At 38.5% G+C, this 22,407-nt stretch overlaps 1 protein-coding gene across 3 annotated transcripts in view; it reads right to left on the reverse strand.

Annotated features, from left to right (window-relative positions):
* Positions 1-772: 772 nt before the first annotated feature.
* Positions 773-22,407, reverse strand: part of grm5b (glutamate receptor, metabotropic 5b) — a 98,674-nt gene continuing 77,039 nt past the window's right edge. For all 3 annotated transcript variants that reach the window (XM_038267872.1, XM_038267871.1, XM_038267873.1), the window contains exons 12-18: positions 15,816-15,933; positions 15,471-15,657; positions 15,213-15,371; positions 14,945-15,070; positions 12,790-12,972; positions 10,655-10,821; positions 773-4,185 (exon numbers count right to left, since the gene is read on the reverse strand). In XM_038267872.1, coding sequence (XP_038123800.1) covers positions 3,111-4,185; positions 10,655-10,821; positions 12,790-12,972; positions 14,945-15,070; positions 15,213-15,371; positions 15,471-15,657; positions 15,816-15,933 — 2,015 coding nt within the window. In that variant the 3' untranslated portion in view covers positions 773-3,110. The remainder of the gene's footprint in view (positions 4,186-10,654; positions 10,822-12,789; positions 12,973-14,944; positions 15,071-15,212; positions 15,372-15,470; positions 15,658-15,815; positions 15,934-22,407) is intronic.

Genomic DNA, 22,407 nt, shown 5'->3' on the forward strand with positions numbered 1-22,407 from the left:
TAATCTAATCAGTTAAAAAACAAAAAAAATCCTACAGATGTGGACCTAGTATACATATAGATAATATTGCTTTTACACTGAAAAATATGAAATATTTATCTAAAATGTATCCAAAACAATAGAAACAATTTACATTTTTTCTTTTTTTTATGAAACCACATATTTTTACCCACAATCTAGTAAACTAGACACCTCTTACCCCTTTGGCACAATAATCATATTAATAGCAAATATTATAATATTGTTCAAATACAAGACATCTGAATAGGATTTGTCACTCACACACTCAGCGTAGGAACACAGTTTCTCTAGTCGTAACACATATTTGTACTGTATGTTATACACAGCATAAAAACAGATTTTATATCTTTTTTTGAACATTTGTTGATATGTAAATAAATTATCTTTCATCTTTAAACAAAACCGATCTGTCTTTGCATGCCCTTGTTATATACAGGATCACTTTGTCTGGATTTGTTCTAGCCGGCTACGGAAAAGCGCAAATGCTAAGCAAACATCAGACTGCTTCTGCATCCTTTACAGCTCATGAATGCACATGGTGTACAAAATATATGGAGATGGTGGTGAACAGCATGTCACAGGTAATTTAGAGCATTCATTTTGTGTTTTGATAATAGCTTTGTGATTTTTTTAAAATAGACTCATATCTGTTGGGGTTAGCAGATTTAAAATGAAGAAAAAAGAAAAAAAAAATCCATGTTTTGTGCATTTGGACCTCTAGACGGCCAGCATTGTTTTTTTTCTTATGTTGATGCAAAGGCCTCCACTCCTCAGAGGGATCTTACGGAATGCATTCATCTGCACATTTAGTCTCCCTCTGCGATCCAGAAAGCAAACATTGGCACATATAAATACATTCGATTTAAAGGCATACCCAATTTTCTACAATGCCAAACATCTGTTTAGACATCCACAAAAACATGTCCTAATATGAGACAGTTAAACGCTCCAGGAAGTATGACACAGAACCAGGGATGAGCTGAAAACAACTGACATGAAATCTCAATCTAACCAATTTGCTTTCTTGCTGAGAGTGAGCTGAGAATAATTAGATCGCTCTAATGCTTGTCAACATAATCAGTTTTCCAGAATCCAGGTTGCACAGGAACAGGCCAAAACGAGCTAAGAATTTTGCAACTTAATACAAAGTTTTAAGACACATGAAGATGCTGTGATCTTTTAATAATAATAACTGAACTTCATTGATCTCACGTTGGAGAAATTTACCTCTGCATTTAACCCATCCCCTTGGGGAGCCATTGTGAGGTGCCTGGGAAGAGTGTGGGGTTAAGGGTCTTGCTCGGAGACCCAAAGTGGAGGCTGTGGGAATCGAACCGGCTTGCAAACTTCTCAGAGCACAAGTGCACTGTTCTAACCACTAGGCCAACACTCCCCATCTATATACCTAACAACCACCTGAGTGGTACTGATTGTTACCTTAAAAAACGTGAAGGCAAAAAACATATATAAGAAAACATTTCAACCAATGTCCTGATATATTACATTTAAACTGATTGGCATTACTATGAATATATATATATATAAACAGGAGTAAGTGCCTTTAATTAAATGAAGTGTGTGACATAAAACCTTATGAAAACAATCCGTAAAGTTGGAAATCTGAAACTATGTTGACAAGTATCTGTTTCTGGGAACATCATTTGTGTTTGAGCATATAAGGAGACAAAGTTTATTATTTATTCTCCAACTTGGTAATATCCCATGGCTCAAATGTGACCTTTTCTTTATCGCACTCTCAGCAAGACAGCATTTTTTTAATCCCAAAGTGGGGACGCATTTATAATGGTCTTAGATTATTTTCAAGTCAGTGTTTTTTTGTCCCCTTGTTGTCAACTTTTGGCCACGCTGGATGTCAGTCATTTCTTTCTGCTTCATATTGTTTGTGATCAAAGGGATGTGCCAACATTTTAATCTCTAAACCAAAACAAATGTAACAAATTTTATGTAATTTAAAAAATGTCCAACAAACAACCTTTTAGAAGATTCTATTAATTTTTGTCCAACTAAGATTTCAACTGACTTTCCCTCCAACTAATCGATTTTAAAGCAGTGCCTTAGATGGAACAGGTCATTGTCACCCGCTGACTAATTGTATCAGGAAAATATCATGACTGGGATCCAGCTAAGCCTTACAGATTGCACTTCTGAATGCCACAGGTCAGCAGAAAAGCTTTGAGGTCAAATTCCTCCAAATGATCCACCTGAGTGAGAGCTTAATACTGCAAATGTTCATGGTAAAAACAACACCTAGTCTCGTCACTTCTCCCGTGTTCTCCCTCCATCTCTAGTTACAGGCTTAGAGCTACAAAAGATTTGGTCCCAACTGCCTCAGGAGTAATGTAAAAAATATACATTCAGACTTACTGGAAGAGTAGAAAACATGAAAACCATAAACTGTCTGTGATGAGAGCTGAGCAAAAAAAAAAATGCTTTATGAAATAGGTTTTCTAGATCAACAAACTGTTTAGTATATTCTGGCAATGCACTTTCATCAGACACTTGGAGTTTATCACTATAGAGAATCTATAATTCTTCTATAAATCCACTGTTATTTCTCACACACTAGTTTTTAATTGTGTGCTCATACTTCTTTGATTTGTTTGAGCAACTCCATACTGTGTGTGCCCTTTGCAGCTTGTCCATTTGTGGTTCTTACTTTGCACTCTCTGCTGCCATTTTCCCATCACTTTTCCTTCTCTAAGATACAGCAGAAACACACTCAGGCCCACTGAAGCACACACACAGAATCTGTAATTAGTTGTCAGCCGAGATACCTTAAGGCCACAAGCCCAATCTAAATGACGGAGAACCTCCAAGAAGGATTTCTGCGGCTGCCCAAACACCTCGGTGTCACAATGGCCGGAACAACATGCGAGAAAATACGACACCCTGCAGGCCTCTTGTACTCACATCTCACTGTAAACATGTAAACGCAATCACAGCTTGGTGTCTTCACCAACCACGACTCCCTGACGACGTCTCCTCTGGTTTTTACTCCAATCGGTGATGAATGGATTCTAGTCTGTCCATCCTGTTTGCTCTATTTTCTCCAGCTCATCACGTCTACCTCACAGTGAGGAGGAACTCTGACTGTAGTTTCTGAGAGTCAGGCGGGTGTACCTGGGAGAAGGGGGAGAGGGAGGCGGGTGATTGGGGACAGGAGGAACAAAGAGACCTGTCTCTGAGATCTGGGAGCTACTGCTAGAACCCAGAGAGTCACGGAAGGGGGAAGGAGGTGTCAACGCAATGAGCTCCTCTTCCAGCTCAGACCTTCTGAGCGGGGAGTCGGGGAGATGGGAGACCAGGCTTCCTCTTATTGGGGAAATAGAGGGGGATGAGTGGGGATGAGGAGGCGGCAGGGGATAAGGAGAGCGAGGGATGGAGTGAACTGGACAGGGGGCCCGGGTGCCCAGACTGGATTCAATAGGGGGAAGGGGCTGAACATCAGCGTATGTAGTGAGAGTCGGGGGCATCGGGATCTCGCGGGGTAGCAGGTAGGGATCAGGGGGATGAGCAGCAGGGGGAGCGTGTTTTTGTGTGTGGGTTGGAGACGGGTAGAGCATCATGCTGTTGAGCTCAGTAATATTAGCAGTGAAGCGGTTCACAACGCAGCTAATCTGATCCATCAGATTGCTCTGGGGCTGTGACGGGCGGTCGTCCAGAGCAACTAGACGCCCGTCACTCCCAGCCGCCCCAGAGCCGCTGCTGGGAGGCCCGCCACTGCTGCTGCTGCCGCCGCTGCACACACTGCTGGAATACTTGGAAATGCAGGCCACCTGGGACTCCTCCCCTAAACTGGCTGCTATCCTCTGGCTCACGGTGCTGATGGGTGATGGCGTCTGCGGCTGGTAGGTGATTGAGTAGTGCTCCTCTGCTTCTGAGAGCTCGTAGAGGGTCTTGTCTGTCCCATTGTCAGGATGAGTCGGCAAAGAGGACATAGAGGAGAGGGAGGGCAGAGGTACATGCGGGGGCAAGTCAGATCCTCCACAGTAACGCTCCTCAGAGGTTTTGGAGAAGGGCTTAATGACTGCTGTCTGATTGTTCTCCTTCTTCTTGATGTGGAAGGACAGCCGCTGCCACAGGTGGTTGCCTCGTGAGCTGCTGCGCTCTGTCTGCGCCCAAGACACAGATTTACCATTGGAGCTGCAGAAAATGAGAAAACGGAATAAAGGGAAGAGGAAGAAATGCTTAGAGCTTTAAGATAGAGAAGCAAATTAAATATTTTGTCCATTAGCCATCCCAGTCTATTTACTAGTGATTTAAGTAGTTACAGATAACAAATTAAAAAAAATAATTCATTTGTAAATTTGAATCAACCATTGACGTTAGATTGATTTAATATGTAGAGAAATCTCATTATTTTGAATTGCTCTCCTTAAAAACGTATGTTTTTCTGTACTTATTTGCATTTATCAGGATTTACATGTTGGTCAAAATATATATATACATATAATCATCAACTACATCAATGTCCTATTATTAATTTCTGGTTATTATTAATTGAGACAAATTTAGATTACAGACCTGGTTAAAAGTTACGCATACAGCCCAAGATACACAAATACACACATCCTGCTAAAACTTAAAAGAAGTTGATTTTCATAGACAGGCTCTGCTTTTAGGCAGAGCTCATACATTTTCAACAGGACTGACCTATTCCAGAAGCTCTAGTGTTATGTGATGTATCATTACAAAATCTTTTTGTTTGTTCGGGAACCTTGTCTCTTTGGAACAATCAACTCTAACGAAGTTTCCCTCCTACTGACTCAAACTATCATTCTAAGATTGAAGGACTTGTTTACATTAATTAGGAGCAACCCAGGAAGCCCAACCCTCAGGCTAAACATTAACTCTGAAATAAAGGGGCATCTGAGTCGCTGCAAACAGTAAAACAGGATTTACATCACCTCATACTGAGAGCAAAGAAAGAAGCTCCAAAATAAACAACTTTATTAAACAAATTGAAATGAGAAAGACATTTGCAGCTGCCCACACAAAACATATAAATTGCATTTGCACAAAACTTCTAATGGACAGACCAGGCACCAATTTGGCCTTTTAGCCAAAACAACAACCAGAATGTTTAGAGGAGTTGAAGACTGGGTCCTCAGATCTGATAACAATATGCCAACTGTCATGCATGGTGGTAGAAGCATCATGCTGTGAGACTAATTTGCTTTTAATAGTGTTTCTCAGAAAATTAGCCTGGCCTGCAAATTTGGTTGCCTAATGAAACGTGAATAATATATTCTGTAGCGTAAAGAAGTCTGTTATGTAAAGCCCACACAACCAACTGCAATGCTTTTCAAATTACAGGACACTTACAAAACTCGAAAAGTACTGGGAGAGTGCAAACCTCTGACAAGCAGCAAATTTTGCCCAGTATTGTGACTAACAGCTAGAGCTAAAACTCAAGATGATCTGGATCATTACTAAATTTGAATTATTGTTCCTTGGCATGAGGAACAATAATTTAACTTTTACTTAAAATTCCTTCATAAGGCAGGCGGTGCCAAAGGACACTGCCTGCTTTCTTGTTTGGAGAGCAGATCGTGACTTCAAGTGAGGAACGACTCACCTTTCCTGTGTTTTTTTTCTTCAGTATAATCCTTCTGGACTTTTGTGAGTCTGATGCTGAAGCTGTTAATAATCACTGCTGCCCTTCTCTGGTTTAGGGGGAACTTCTTGTTCCGCCAAATAATGTTAAAGAATCCTTTAAAATTTCCTGCATCCAGATTATGATGTGCATCATCATCAAATTTTAAGAGGCCCAAGGTGCAAGTGTCATTAAAATCTGTTCATAACTTTTCAGGTTATCCTGTACACAAATAGACGGACAAACAAACACACAAATTAAAATAAAACATAACCTCCTTGGCGCATTTAAAAACAGAAAAAAAGGACATCTAAGTGATCTCAAATCAACGGTTAGGGGTTGAAATTTGTACAGAAAAAAATTATATATATATATATATATATATATATATATATATATATATATATATATATATATATATATATATATATACAGGTGCTGGTCATAAAATTAGAATATCATGAAAAAGTAGATTGATTTCAGTAATTCCATTTAAAAAGTGAAACTTGTATATTATATTCATACATTACATACAAACTCATATATTTCAGATGTTTATTTTGTTTAATTTTGATGATTACAAATGACAACAAATGAAAATCCCAAATTCATCATATCAGAAAATTAGAATATTACTGAAGACCAATAAAAACAAAGGATTTATAGAAATGTTGGCCAACTGAAAAGTATGAACATGAAAAGTATGAGCATGTACAGCACTCAGTATTTAGTTGGGCCTCCTTTGGCCTGTATTACTGCAGCAATGCGGCGTGGCATGGAGTCGATCAGTCTGTGGCACTGCTCAGGTGTTATGATAGCCCAGGTTGCTCTAATAGTGGCTTTTAGCTCTTCTGAATTGTTGGGTCTGGTGTATTGCATCTTCTTCTTCACAATACCCCATAGATTTTCTATGGGGTTAAGGTCAGGAGAGTTTGCTGGCCAATTAAGAACAGGGATACCATGGTCCTTCAACCAGGTACTGGTAGCTTTGGCACTGTGTGCAGGTGCCAAGTCCTGTTGGAAAATGAAATCTGCATCTCCAAAAAGTTGGTCAGCTGCAGGAAGCATGAAGTGCTCTAAAACTTCCTGGTATGTGGCTGCGTTGACCCTGGACCTCAGAAAACACAATGGACCAACACCAGCAGATGACATGGCACCCCAAACCATCACTGACTGTGGAAACTTTACACTGGACTTCAAGCAACGTGGATGAAGTGCCTCTCTTCTTTTCCTCCAGACTCTGGGACCTTGATTTCCAAAGGAAATGCAAAATTTACTTTCATCAGAGAACATGACTTTGGACCACTCACCAGCAGTCCAGTCCTGTTTCTCTTTAGCCCAGGCAAGACGCTTCTGACGCTGTCTGTGGTTCAAGAGTGGCTTGACACAAGGAATGCGACAGCAGAAACCCATGTCTTTCATACGTCTGTGTGTGGTGGTTCTTGAAGCACTCACTCCAGCTGCAGTCCACTCTTTGTGAATCTCCCCCACATTTTTGAATGGGTTTTGTTTCACAATCCTCTCCAGGGTGCGGTTATCTCTCTTGCTTGTACACTTTTTTCGACCACATCTTTTCCTTCCCTTCGCCTCTCTATTAATGTGCTTGGACACTGAGCTCTGTGAACAGCCAGCCTCTTTAGCGATGACCTTTTGTGTCTTGCCCTCCTTGTGCAAGGTGTCGATGGTCGTCTTTTGGACAACTGTCAAGTCAGCAGTCTTCCCCATGATTGTGTAGCCTATAGAACTAGACTGAAAGACCATTTAAAGGCTTTTGCAGGTGGTTTGAGTTAATTAGCTGATTAGAGTGTGGCACCAGGGGCCATCAATTTTGAACCTTTTCACAATATTCTAATTTTCTGATATGATGAATTTGAGATTTTCATTTGTTGTCATTTGTAATCATCAAAATTAAACAAAATAAACATCTGAAATATATGAGTTTGTATGTAATGTATGAATATAATATACAAGTTTCACTTTTTAAATGGAATTACTGAAATCAATCTACTTTTTCATGATATTCTAATTTTATGACCAGCACCTGTATATATATATATATATATATATATATGTATATATATATATATATATATATACACTATATTGCCAAAAGTATTTGCTCACCTGCCTTGACTCACATATGAGCTTAAGTGACATCCCGTTCCTAATCCATAGGGTTCAATATGACGTCGGTCCACCCTTTGCAGCTAGAACAGCTTCAACTCTTCTGGGAAGGCTGTCCACAAGGTTTAGGAGTGTGTTTATGGGAATTTTTGACCATTCTTCCAGAAGCGCATTTGTGAGGTCGCACACTGATGTTGGACGAGAAGGCCTGGCTCTCAGTCTCCGCTCTAATTCATCCCAAAGGTGTTCTATCGGGTTGAGGTCAGGACTCTGTGCAGGCCAGTCAAGTTCATCCACACCAGACTCTGTCATCCATGTCTTTATGGACCTTGCTTTGTGCACTGGTGCACAGTCATGTTGGAAGAGGAAGGGGCCAGCTCCAAACTGTTCCCACAAAGTTGGGAGCATGGAATTGTCCAAAATGTCTTGGTATGCTGAAGCATTCAGAGTTCCTTTCACTGGAACTAAGGGGCCAAGCCCAGCTCCTGAAAAACAACCCCACACCATAATCCCCCCTCCACCAAACTTTACACTTGGCACAATGCAGTCAGACAAGTACCGTTCTCCTGGCAACCGCCAAACCCAGACCCGTCCATCAGATTGCCAGATGGAGAAGCGCGATTCGTCACTCCAGAGAACGCGTCTCCACTGCTCTAGAGTCCAGTGGCGGCGTGCTTTACACCACCGCATCCGACGCTTTGCATTGCACTTGGTGATGTATGGCTTGGATGCAGCTGCTCGACCATGGAAACCCATTCCATGAAGCTCTCTGCGCACTGTTCTTGAGCTAATCTGAAGGCCACATGAAGTTTGGAGGTCTGTAGTGATTGACTCTGCAGAAAGTTGGCGACCTCTTCGCACTATGCGCGTCAGCATCCGCTGACCCCGCTCCGTCAGTTTACGTGGCCTACCACTTCGTGGCTGAGTTGCTGTCGTTCCCAAACACTTCCATTTTCTTATAATACAGCTGACAGTTGACTGTGGAATATTTAGGAGCGAGGAAATTTCACGACTGGATTTGTTGCACAGGTGGCATCCTATCACAGTTCCACGCTGGAATTCACTGAGCTCCTGAGAGCGACCCATTCTTTCACAAATGTTTGTAAAAACAGTCTGCATGCCTAGGTGCTTGAATTTATACACCTGTGGCCATGGAAGTGATTGGAACACCTGATTCCAATAATTTGGATGGGTGAGCAAATACTTTTGGCAATATAGTGTATATATATATATTTATATATTGATATATAGATATAGATATATAGATATATACATATAAATTAAGATTTGCTTTTTGGAAAAAAAAAATCCAAGCTGAAGAAAAAAACTTTCAATCATTAAAAAAAAATTATTTGTTATTATTATTTTATAATTATTTAAAAAACAAAAACAAAAAAGTCATTTATGGCGATGATGGTGTTAAAACTTTTTGTAGCACTATGCACTGGAAAATAGGAGTGTCTGGGTCCAATATTAATGTTGCATATCTGTCCGATATTAAACAAAAAACAGTTGGGTTATTTCGGCCAACATCTAAAACCTCCGATAGTTGCATCCTGATAGAAACAGTTGGCTGCAATTTAAAATATCTGCAACCAATTGGTTATATTACATTGGTAAGTTCTTCTCAAACCAATTGTGTTTGACTATTGATCTCTGTTTCAGTAAAATCTATTTCTAACATTCTACAGTACAAAATAAGTATTAAAAGCATGTATAAATCTTGCTTACATCATATCAGGTCAATATCACTATTGCACCATTGGTCAGTTCTCATAGCTGTTATATCGGTATTGAGAGAAATGAAAAAGTTGTATTGGTTGTTCCATTTAATGAGTGGCTACATTTTTATAAACAAAACTACGCCAGTGTAAACCAATTAAACTAGCTTTTGCCAGATCATGTTTCTCCCTTCCAGATCTCCAGGTACATTTTCAGTTGTGTCTGTTTCACTGGAGGCAGATATATCTGTCCTTCGCTGCCCCTCTATCTTTTTGTCAGGTTAATTAGCGCAATTCATCTATAAAGGAACTCCTGATTAAACCCCATGACTGGAAGGAGGCCTTAAATACCCTTTGAAATAACCTGTAGAACCTTTTAGAGATACATGCTGCATACTAAACCACAGTTTAATCTATCTTCTAAAGCATCTGTCATTTTAAGCTCAGAGGTTGATTTGACTGTCTGGTGAAAGTAAACCAGCCTCTTCTCGGCTGTTCAAACATAGAAATTTTCTTATCCTTCCAGTCTGCTGGATTTTTGTTTCTGCCTGTGTTTGTTCAGCCTGCTCTGACAATGACAGCATCTCAAACACAACACTTTCCAGCCCCTCACCGAGGAGACAGACAGCCCTGCCAATTACCACCACCCACAGAGGACGATAGCACCAAAAGAGACGTGTAGGGGGAAGGAGGAAAGACAGGAGCAGAGGTTTTTTTTTTTACAGGAGGCTGATTGAGATCTTGCTTGCCAAGCAGGGCGAGCTGAAGCAACCTGCTGACAAATGAAAATGTATTCCAGCCTTTTCTCTGAGACGTGTGGCGATACGTCACTCCATTTTGAATTTTTGATTGGTTCCCAGTAACTGTGGATAGCCTCAAGAGTGTAAGGTACAGTAAGACCAATAGTGTCCACTTTATTTTTACATCACCTCAGCTCTTCATTGCCTTCAGTATCAATCTCTTCATTTGTTTATATCCATCAATCCTCTCCCATTCATTCTCCTTTTTCATGTCTCCATTAGGCAATTTTCCAAAGTTCACAATGAGGTCAGAAGAAAAAGCAACTAGCTTCAGGTGAATGCAGACAATCAATCGCTTTCCCAGCATGAGCGCTTTCTTAAGTGGTGCCATTATAGAGATGCTGGGGGAGGTAGATTCTCACACACAATACCTTAGGGTCTCTCCAGTAGAGCCTCTGCGTTTAAACAGGTTAACCAGGCTGGAGGAGCGGCTGGCGGCTGAAGACGACTTTCCGTCTCCCACATGCATGCGGACCACAGTGCTGGTGGTGAAGGCACTGCGTACGTTACGCTCTGGTTTGGCCAGGATGATGTACACCTGAGGAGGGACAGAACATCGCGTTTGTCATCATCTGGTTCGGTTTAGTGCCATTTTTGGATTTAAAGCTGCATTTCAGACATGTTCATAAAAATACTTTTTTTTTTTTATTAATCAATTAAAACATTGTATAAAAGTACAAACAATCTACTGTTAAATTATTTTTTCTCTATGTTTAAAGAAAGGCTAACTTTTCAGTTTCTTATATTCTGTAACTGTTGGGAGCTGGAGAAAATCCCATCTTTCTCCAGCAGACCCCGCCGTGGATCCTCTGAGGGAGCTTCCTGCACAGGTGCAGCTCATCAAGATCATCAGAGGATCCACTATATAAGCTGTCTTCAGACCTTGCCTCAACGCCGCAGTGTTGTTCCAGTTGGTCAGCGCTAAAGCCTAGATCTTTGTGTTATCTCCATGACTTTGAATCCAGGTTGGATTCTAATCACTTTCTCTGTGTTTCCAGGAAACCCGTGTCTCCTCCGTGAAAGCTCAGGAAGAGCTAACCTGCCGAGCCGACCCTCCGAGCCAAACCCTGAAGATTCTCTGAGAACCTCCAAGCAGCTCTGGACTAGAGCTGAGAAACCCAAGTCAAGGTCTGTTCAAATTAGACGTGAGACGCTGAAGCAGCAAACGGACTCTGCTGATAAACTCTTCTCCAGAACCGACAGTGACTCTCCCAAAGAGAACCTCAAGAACCCTCAAGGTACTATCAGTGCTTCCTTGGAAATCAAATCCTGTCAGCAGTCCATAACAGCTCTGTCTCTCACGCAGACTCCGGTGAAACCAGAATCCAGGCCCGAACCAGTCATCAGTACATTCTGTGTGTTGTGCGAAATAAACTTGTTAAACTTTTCATCCCTGTGTCCGTCAGTGGTGTTCTGCATTACTGGGTCTCCATTAGAGAACCCATCATGTTAGTAACTGTGACCAGTAACTCAGAAATTAAAGCAAATTATTACAGAACATTGAAACTCTAAACCTGTTGAATAAGAAAAATGTCAGAATTGTTTGTGGACAAAAATGGAAGAAATGAACAATGATTTAAGGTAGATGATTACAGAGCTATTTATTTGAAATAAAATGAATAAAACATACTGCTTTAAAGATCTCCCATACTTGTTGATACCCAGGTACCCAGATTTTCTTTTATTTTCAGTTAACTTTCATTTTGTATAAGCTTATCAGTGTTGAGGAACTTTTAATTAGTAAACCAAAACTTCTGGTTTCCCTGGAGATAAATATGCCCTGTCATAGATTCCAGATCTCTGTTGATCATCACACACCTTTAATTAAAAAATATTCCCTGCCTAAAACGAAAAAAAAAAAAACTTAAGTCAGAGCAATCATTATTCATGTTCAATACAAGTTGACCTTAGACAAATGAGGCTGCATGATGACTCATAAACTGTGGGTCACTAGCCTCCATAAATATAAGGTAGTTAATTTTCCTTTGGGATTAATAAAGTATCTTTGTAATGAATTTCAGATAGAGCTGTTTATCTCCTATTATCACAAACAATTCTAGGAATTAAACTGCACTAGTGAGCTTTGCTTATACATAAACAGCCCTGTTGGCATAAAGAAAATTAATTTTAGAAAAGTGCCTCCGAACCACTGTTTGTATAATCAGCATCTGTGATGCTGTCGGCCTCTTTAGCCTGAAATTAGAGAGCATGCCTGGAATTTCAAGAGCAATTATGAGCTTTTCAACAAATATCAAATAATCTCTGTCAGGAATCAGAAAGCGGTCATCACTGGGTCTTGTAATGAACTAATAACATGAAATGTGGCAAAAACAACAGAATAATAGTTTACCCATGACTCTGAACAACTTGGAGAGATTAAAATCGAAAAGTGGTTGTAAGATATCTCTTTTTATGCAATTTAAAGTTTTCATCCACATTTAGATTTGGCAACATTATTTGTAGATGGCACAATTCAATTACACAAGAAATGTATTGATAAACTTACCTTGGGTACAAACATGCAGCACAGAGCAACTGTGGCACTGAGGCTAACACTGAAGCACATGGTGATAATCTTATAGTTGGAGCCAAAGTAGATGGGGACAAACGCCAACCAGATGATGCAGGTGGTATACATTGTAAAAGCTATGTACTTGGCCTCGTTGAAATTAGCCGGGACATTGCGAGTCTTGGGAAAAGAGAAGAAATAAAGAATTCAACCATTAGTACACAAAGTTGCAGCTCATTTCTCATTCTCTGTCTTCAAGAAGAGATGGTATCGTTTTAATTTTTATGAACAATAAATATAGAGCTGGAATTAACATTTATGCAAGTTTGTGTTTGTAGGAAGCACAGGTTAAACCTGTTGCTATAAACCTAAACCACCTAAGACACAGTAATATATTCAGCTGTTCTGTCTGTGCCTGTTTTCAGACCAACAATAATCAAAGTCTGAGTGATTTAACCTTTTCTGGTGACTTTTCTGTCTCTTAAGTAACATAATACTAAGAAACTTTAAATGAGAATTTAGCCTCTTTGGTAGCCATCTACCAATTTGCTGCTGTCGACCATCTGTGAACATTTAAACTTGATGAAAAAGTTGAGTGTAAATCTAACTAAAAGAAAAAAAAATAAGAGAGTTCTACAGAAATGAATTGTAGGTCAAAGGAAAACTCTACTGTGTGAGATTCCTTAATCAGTTCTTAGCTTTACAGAAATGTTTTGCTAAACAAAAAGATAAAAGCAAAAGGAAGAAACGTTAAGTTTGGCTAAGCATTTACGCTTAACCTGAAAATCATTACAATATCATGTGTCTAACTGTGATATTCTTTCAGATTCTAAACATTTTGTCATTTTTCTCCTGAAAATTTTGTCCAAGAACTGAAAACCTTTTTTTTTATACAGCTCTGTTCTTTATTTTAATATACTGATTACATGAAAAACAGTGTTATGACAGTATTTAGTTGTTGTTTTTTTCAGAACTATGCTAAAGATTGTTGCATAAATATTCACACTGAGAGTAACTGGAATGTGGTGGATATCAGCTTGTACAGCAGTTTAAACACATGAGCACATTTACTGCAGATGCGTGCTGAAAAGAGAGAAGCCTGTAAAGAATAAATTATAATCAAAGATACGTCCGTCTGTAGTTTATATAAAGTTATATATTAGAGTGTTTGATGCAATCAAAATTTCGAATAGACTTTCAATCATCAATTTGTTTCTTCCTACAAGGGCGCCACATTTTATCACACTGCAAATGCAACACTGGCCAGTGTGACTTCAGCATCAGAATCAACCTTAATCGCTGAGTTTGTTCGCTCAAGAGCTTTGACCACAGTTTTAAGGTTAAAAAAGGTGATGTTTGCCACATTTTTCTCTCTTTGTGTTTAAACCCATGACTGACTGATTACCTGTCTTCCAGTGTTTGCATGTTTAGAACTTATGCAGAAGTCAAACTCATTTTTAACAGACTTTGAGCATCTAAATTCTGCAGTTCTCCTCCTTGCTGACATTTTGAGCCCTCATGATTACCTATTTGTTAGTAGATACAGTAAAAAGAAATGAATTAATTCAATATTATACATGTCATGCTGAATGTTTCACTTATAATTACATATTTTCCTGCCTCAACATCCATTTCTTTTTTTCTAAAATTATATTCTAGTGGTTTGCATATAAATGAAGGCGTATATCTTGGGAAAGTAATTAAGTTTTTAAAACAATTAATTGAGATATTGAAATTAACTTAATCTTAATTGAAGTTAAGATTATGAACAAATTGTTTAGAATAAATAAGCTGTGTTTAGACTTAAAAACAGACTAAAACCTGAGAAAAGTTACACCAATAATCCTATTCATTGTGACTTTTGTCACTAAGTTTTTCAGATTTCAGGAGCTTCTGCTATTGCTTCATTTTACAGACATATTTGGTATCAGTATCGTTTGCTTTGCAGTCTCTCTTTTTTAGTGTATTACATATACCATCTAAATTTGAGAAATTTTTGTGAGCTTCGACTGCTTAACATGAACAATGACACACTCAGCTTTGGTATTAAGTATTATATCAGAATTTTTTGTAAAATATGAGTAAGAAATTGCCCCTATATCACAGATGTTTTGTTGATAAAGAAACATTACTTCGGTAGAGAAAGATATACCTTAAAGGCATAAAAGGTGCAGCTGAGGATCAGCAGACCATTGTATCCCAGGGGGGCTACGACTCCAAGGTTAGTGGTGTTGCAAATGAGGTTGACCTGGCGGATGCTGGGGTAGTCATGAATCACCTGGAGATAGTGAGAAGACAGATTTTTCAAACTGAACCAAATGTTGGGTTATAGCAAATGTAAATTCTTAGGATCCTTAGGCATGTTTCTTTAATCATTTCGTGCAGCTCTTAGGTCACACGTGTGTAGCCTGAAAGCTTACATCTGGTGGCTCCATGAGAAAAAGAGCCACGATGATGCCCAACTGCAGCAGTATAAGGAGGAAGGCAATGATGAGCTGGGCACAGGCTGACATGAAGCGCGGTTTCTTTGTACAGATCTTCTTCTTGCTTCCTGCCAGAATCCGAGCGATGCGGTTTGTCTGCAATAGCATAGCATAGCAAGCATAATTGGGACATGCATCACTTACTCTACAGAGCAGCTTCCATGTGTGAACGGTGGCTTTGATCCAATTTCTCACCTTGGTGACTAGTGCAGAGTAACTCATGGCAGGCGACAGACCTATTCCCAGTCGTTGGAGGTAGCAGTGGATCACATGGGGTTTTGCAATGAGGGTGAAGGTGCACAGATATCCCAGGCAAATCCCAGCTAGTATGATATAACACAGCTCCCGGCTGGAGGATTTCACAACCGGGGTGTCCCGGAAGCTTAAAGACACACAGTTAGGAGAACGTTAGATTCAACAGTGAGGACATGAAAAGCAAAGCCAATCAAATTAGAAAAAGGGGGAAAATAATGAAGAGAAAAAGAAAGTTCTAGTATGGTTTTCTTGTTTAGTTTATTTTGAAGGTTAAAAGTTTCTTACTGGATAAAGACTCCAGTGACAAAGAAGGTGGCCATTAGACCGAGGCAGGCAAATACCAGAGCTGCTATGGGTTCTGGATCCCCCCATCGCAGGTACTCCACAGGGATTGGGTCACAGCCTGGAGAAGAAGGATGTAAACGCATAAAGATGCAATATTTGCGTGGAAGTGAAACTAAACATTATTTAAATTTTTGTATGAAAAAATTTAAAAATATCTTTTCATTTTTTTTAAAAGAAAACTTTTTTTAACATTTAGCTCCATTATATAAGGTATTTGTTAATCTTTAACCTGTTTACATTCTGATTGTTACAATTGTGTTTTATTGTATTTTATCAGGCTTTTTAATAAATAACCAAAACAAAGTACTGCATAATACATTATTTAAAAAAAATATATGTAGTTGTTATTTGAATATTTTAACAAATATAAATCTTAAAGGATAGGGTGCATTTGTGTCAGTTACTCTGATACCCCCGAATGAATCAATTAGAATCCATTCCCTTTAGGCGACACCTAACGAATAAAATTCAAGTGGGTTTCACTTGAATGTCAAAATAAATTAGTTTTTTCTGTTAAAGGTTTGTTAGAAAATATTAGGAAACAAAAGAAGATAAAGAAGACAAAAGACAGGTTAGACAGAGAGGTTCAACTCTGCCTTTTTCAGAGAAAAAGTTGAGAGGCCGATAGCATCTCTGGAGAATCTACTGACATCAGCTGCTTAGATGGAAGAATATCTGACATGACATTTATTTGGAAGACAATCCAGAAATCGGTCCTTAAATAGGGAGGAGTAAAAAACTCACAAGCACTTTTATTTACAGTTTGCCAAAAAAATAGAGACAATGTCCTTTTTGACCTACATTTAAATCCTATAGTATAAGTGAAGGCATGGCCGTGGGCAGTGGGTGTGCTTGGGGTACTGCAGAAACTCCTAGTGACAATTTCTAACTTTCTTTTTAATATTTTGGAAAATGATTTTAACTTTTTTTATTTTACTATTAGGTGTATTTGGATTTTTATTGAATTACTTTGAGGCCAAATCAACACGTTTCATGGAAGTTATGGCAACGTCAAGCAAGCTAATGGTCACCCAAAAGGTATTTAAGGAGACTAGTAAATGTACAGTTTAATGACAGAAACAAGAGGAAATATAGCAAAGAAACACATCTCAGATTTGTCCGGATTTGTAGCTCATCTATTCATGTAGTTCAATGTAATATAGTACTTTAATGTCATTTTGATCTTGTGTTCTTTGCGTAATGGATGTGGAGAACTGTTCAATGATGTTTAAATTGTATCATAATATAATTATTTCCTTGTTGTTTGTGTAAAAGGATTTTGGGGCTAAGAGAGTCACGTGTTACATAAACACATTGACTCAGGGTAATGCCAGCTGACCAAATCTAGGTTGTTATAGTGTTATTGTGAAGTTGAATTAATAGTGTATATATTGACCCGAGAACTGATGATGTCTTTGTGTTAAAGACCCATGTTGCATGCACTGAAGTGTATATGACAATAAAGTCTATTTAATTATTATTTATTTTTATTGTATTTTAAATAGGGCTCATAGGTTTTTTTGTCCAAAAAAAAAAAGAAGAAACATTTTCACAGTACCCCCTGTTCAAAATTACTTCCTGCTTCCTGTGGACCTATGTGAAGGAAAATTCCACTTCACACTCCCCCGCAATCATTAAACCGATGGTCAAAGATGATGGCAGGGCATTGACGGGAGCAAAAATGCTAGAGGCTGTAAAAGATTTGAATGGCAGAGGTTTACCTTGCGGGATAACTACAATAATAAACACTGCCAGCACACAAAAATATCAAAACATAATGCATAAGTGTGTGGGTACACAATGGCAGCCCACTGCTCCCCAAGGGGATGGGTCAAAATGCAGAGAACGAATTTCCCCATTGTGGGACAATAAAGGGATTTACATACATTATATAATAACTACACAACCTCTAAAACCTACATAATGAAAAAGAAATTGTGGTTTAAAAAAAAAAAAAGGCCAATGATAGATGCTCTTCATTCAACCAGGAGCTTAAACTACTTTCTAAATATCGAGAGGCAAAAAGAAAAAAACAAACCATTTACAGTAAATAGCTTTGCACTGCAAATCCATTCACTTTCCTTTTTATTTATCATCAACTTTAGAACAAACCTGTGTCTGATTTAAATTAGCCAAAGTTGTCTGTAAGTTAACTGTCCTGACTGACCTGCAAGAAGAAAAGGCATAACAGCGATCTACAACTGTGTCATTAATATGCAGTACTTACAAATTAGATTTACTGCAGCTTTTAATAAACAACAGAACCAAATAAACCTTTAAAGGTCTACATTAGCTACCCTTTCAACTTCATAAATGTGTCTTATTAACAGCACCCTAATCCTCTACTAACTTCTAAAAATCTAATCAGGAATTCTCCGTCCTTCATAAATTATTCTACCCTTTAAATATCCTCAAATATCTCCCTTATCTCTCCACATTCTCTTCCGTCCTCTAATTTTTTTCATTTTCTATCTCTGAATTCTTAATCTGAGATGAGATAAAGTTGCATCAATTAAACATACAGCTCTAATTATATGCTGATGGACTTTATCTTCTTGAACACATGCGGCCGAGGCAGAGGTGAACACCATTTTTTTCTCCTTTGACTTTCAGGTATTTCTTTCTGTTCTTTCAAATAGAAGCACTAAACTGTACACATAACAAATATATATATAATGTTTGTTAAAATTTGTAATTTTTTTATTTTTTTTTTACTGGCTCTCTGAAATAAAGTTAATTATTTATACATTCTTTCATTCATAGGAAACCTACAATTCATTCACCCGAGGAAATATTTCCTTTTTAAGATGTAATGTTTTTAATATGGTCAACAAAGTTTATATAATCAATAATGTAATTGACTAAATTAAACAATAGCCATTCTGCAAGCAAGTATGTGAAGAGGATAATAACAAACTAAAAAAAAAAAAAAATCAATTAAAAGCCTTCTGCAGTAGGGATGAGGAGATTCACTGATTCACATCAGTGCTCCTACATGCATACATTGAATGTGAGTTCACAGGTAGATTAAATTTGCGTTGGCTTGATTATGAGGGTGAATTTACAGCCACTTTAGTGAGGGCAGGATATTTAGCACTAAAGGAAAAAAAGTTAAAAAAAATTACTAGTGTTCATCAAATAAGATTAATAAATCAAACTATGCCGTCTGACATTGAACCAAATTTTAAAAAATAAAATTTTAGATGCACTATTGGCTGTGGAACAGCCTGACTTGGGATGCTAGTTTACAGACTTTAAGGTACAATATCTCACCTCTATGAGGAATATTAAAATACGTCAGCCAGCTGGATTATATGGTTAATCATAAGAAGGAAAATTTGTTGCATCTTCAATCCCAAAGTCTTCCAAAGCATGCACAATTAAAAAAGCTGAACGATAATACCCCAATAATTAATTAATTAAAGAGTTATATCAATGTCCGTTTAATTAATGCATTCAAATTTTTTGGTAAGATTCCCTTAATATTCAGTAAAAAAGTCGAAAGTCCACTCCAGGTCCAAGAAGAAATATCTATTTGCTTTCCTAGCTGATGGTCTGTCACTGTTGTTTGCTCTAACCGGACACAGGATAGGTTCTCAATGACAGAACTTGATTCAGAATCCAAAACCTAATACTTTTTCATTCTTATCTATACGGAGTGACATTTGTCTCTTCTGTTCCTCATGCTTTTCCTTATCAAAGTTATTTCAGTCCATTGTTGCAGATGATTCTTTTAGTGGATAAACTGATGTGATTTTATACCTCCTTGTATTTACATTGCACACATTAAAACTCATAGTGTGCATTCATGTGTAGTATTAAACATAGCCAATGTTTTAACTCTGTATTTGTTAAGCTTTTCATTTATCAGCAGTATCCACAGTTACTGCTATTATTTCTCTATTAATATGCAATATTCTGGCTTTTTTTTTTTTTTTTTTTTTTTTGCAAATGCTTTTCTTCTGTAGATCATAACAAATTGTGGATATAGATTGCCTTGCATTTATCTTCTCTGATGTTAAAGTGGTACATCACCAGCAGCAGCTGCATTCCTATAGGCATGAACAGAGACCAAAGCTTCAAATTCAAATTAATACAGTTGAAATATGCTTTTTAGGAATATTACTTTTCTGTATTGAAACCTCTATGGGTTAAGCTATTAAACTCTCAAACCCCAACTAACTATATCAAATTATCACATAAATCAAATCTTCTTATAGAATCATGTCGTTATGAAATATTTTTTTTTTAATTACACTGAATTGTGAACAGGGGTTATTTGTATAGCATTCTTTCAAGGGGGATTTAGTGCATCACAGTTATATCGTATCGGTAGTAGTATATTGAGATGTGTATCAAATGGACCTTAGTGGTGGAGACATACATCCCTATTCTGCAAGTTTTAAAATAATCACTCATACCAATTTTATAATAGGCTATGACAACAACATTAAAAGACACACAAAGATTATATCAACAGTATTAAAATTATTTTGGAACAAGATATTGACAAAAATAACCGGGACAGTTCTGCCTAGAGATAAGCAACAGGAACAACCCACACAAAAAAATAGGTTGCTGGAAACCAAGAGATTTTCAAGGAGCTGAGGTCCTATTAGCCTTGCCCACACAGCTCCGAATACAAGGCAGAGATTTCTAGAGCATCTCTTTTTTTCCCTGGGGCTTTCCTTTTAAATCAAAAATTGGCTACGTTGACAATTACAATCTCATTTTGTTTCTTAATTTCCAGGAAATTGTGAACTGCAATATGTGACCGTCAGCTAAACTGGTATATGATGGGTATAGGGACCATTCAAAGGGTTTTTCAATCTAAACTTCTGACACAACCTCCCTGAAAGAGACTAAAAAAGTTTAGCCATGATTGGAAAGGCTTACATTCCACAGCTAATCCCCCCGTTTCTTGTCCCTGTACTCCTCCAAAAGCATCTTATGTCACAACTTCAATTCAATTTACTTTACCCTCAATCAGTCTCTCTAACTTATCATTTTCCTCTATCTTCTTTTTTTGCTGTAAAGTTGTATCTAAAATGTTGTCCACTCCTTTGTGGTTTAAGATGTGTCTGACCTCTCTGCCTGCTGGTTCATCCTCGCTCTACTCTGTCTCTTCACTTGACTTTTTTTTTTTTTTCTGAGTCTGTTAGATTTATTTTCTGTTGGGCTGAGATTGAAAGATCAAGTTGTATGGAGCTGAAATGGGAAAACTGTGTCTGTTTGATTCAACTGCTCTTATTCACAGACATAGGAAGAAGATAAATTCTACAGTAGAAACGTCAAGCCATTTATTGTTGCCATCCAAGGATGTGGAGGCTATTCTTTGTAAAAGGATGTTGTTTACAAGCATAGTGATCTAGTGCATGTACACTCACTGGCCACTTTATTAGGTACACCTGTCCAACTGCTCGTTAACACTTAATTTCTAAGCAGCCAATCACATGGCGGTAACTCAGTGCATTTAGGCATGTAGACATGGACAAGACAATCTCCTGCAGTTCAAACCGAGCATCAGTATGGGGAAGAAAGGTGATTTGAGTGACTTTGAACGTGGCATGATTGTTGGTGCCAGAAGGGCTGGTCTGAGTATTTCAGAAACTGCTGATCTACTGGGATTTTCACGCACAAACATCTCTAGGGTTTACAGAGAATGGTCTGAAAAAGAAAAAACATCCAGTGAGCGGCAGTTCTGTGGGCGGAAATGCCTTGTTGATGCCAGAGGTCAGAGGAGAATGGCCAGACTGGTTCGAGCTGATAGAAGGGCAACAGTGACTCAAATAACCACCCGTTACAACCAAGGTGGGCAGAAGAGCATCTCTGAACGCACAGTACTACACAGAACTTTGAGGCAGATGGGCTACAGCAGCAGAAGACCACACCAGGTGCCACTCCTTTCAGCTAAGAACAGGAAACTGAGGCAACAATTTGCACAAGCTCATCGAAATTGGACAATAGAAGATTGGAAAAACGTTGCCTGGTCTGATGAGTCTCGATTTCTGTTGCGACATTCGGATGGTAGGGTCAGAATTTGGCGTCTACAACATGAAAGCATGGATCCATCCTGCCTTGTATCAACGGTTCAGGCTGGTGGTGGTGGTGTCATGGTGTGGGGAATATTTTCCGGGCACTCTTTGGGCTCCTTGGTACCAATTGATCATCGTTGCAACACCACAGCCTACCTGAGTATTGTTGCTGACCATGTCCATCCCTTTATGACCACAATGTACCCAACTTCTGATGGCTACTTTCAGCAGGATAATGCGCCATGTCATAAAGCTGGAATGATCTCAGACTGGTTTCTTGAACATGACAATGAGTTCACTGTACTCAAATGGCCTCCACAGTCACCAGATCTCAATCCAATAGAGCATCTTTGGGATGTGGTGGAACAGGAGATTCGCATCATGGATGTGCAGCCGACAAATCTGCGGCAACTGTGTGATGCCATCATGTCAATATGGACCAAACTCCCTGAGGAATGCTTCCAGCTCCTTGTTGAATCTATGCCACGAAGAATTGA

This window comes from Cyprinodon tularosa, unplaced genomic scaffold (assembly GCF_016077235.1).
Source record: "Cyprinodon tularosa strain WSP-4 unplaced genomic scaffold, ASM1607723v1 ctg69, whole genome shotgun sequence".
Taxonomy (NCBI): Eukaryota; Metazoa; Chordata; class Actinopteri; order Cyprinodontiformes; family Cyprinodontidae; genus Cyprinodon; species Cyprinodon tularosa.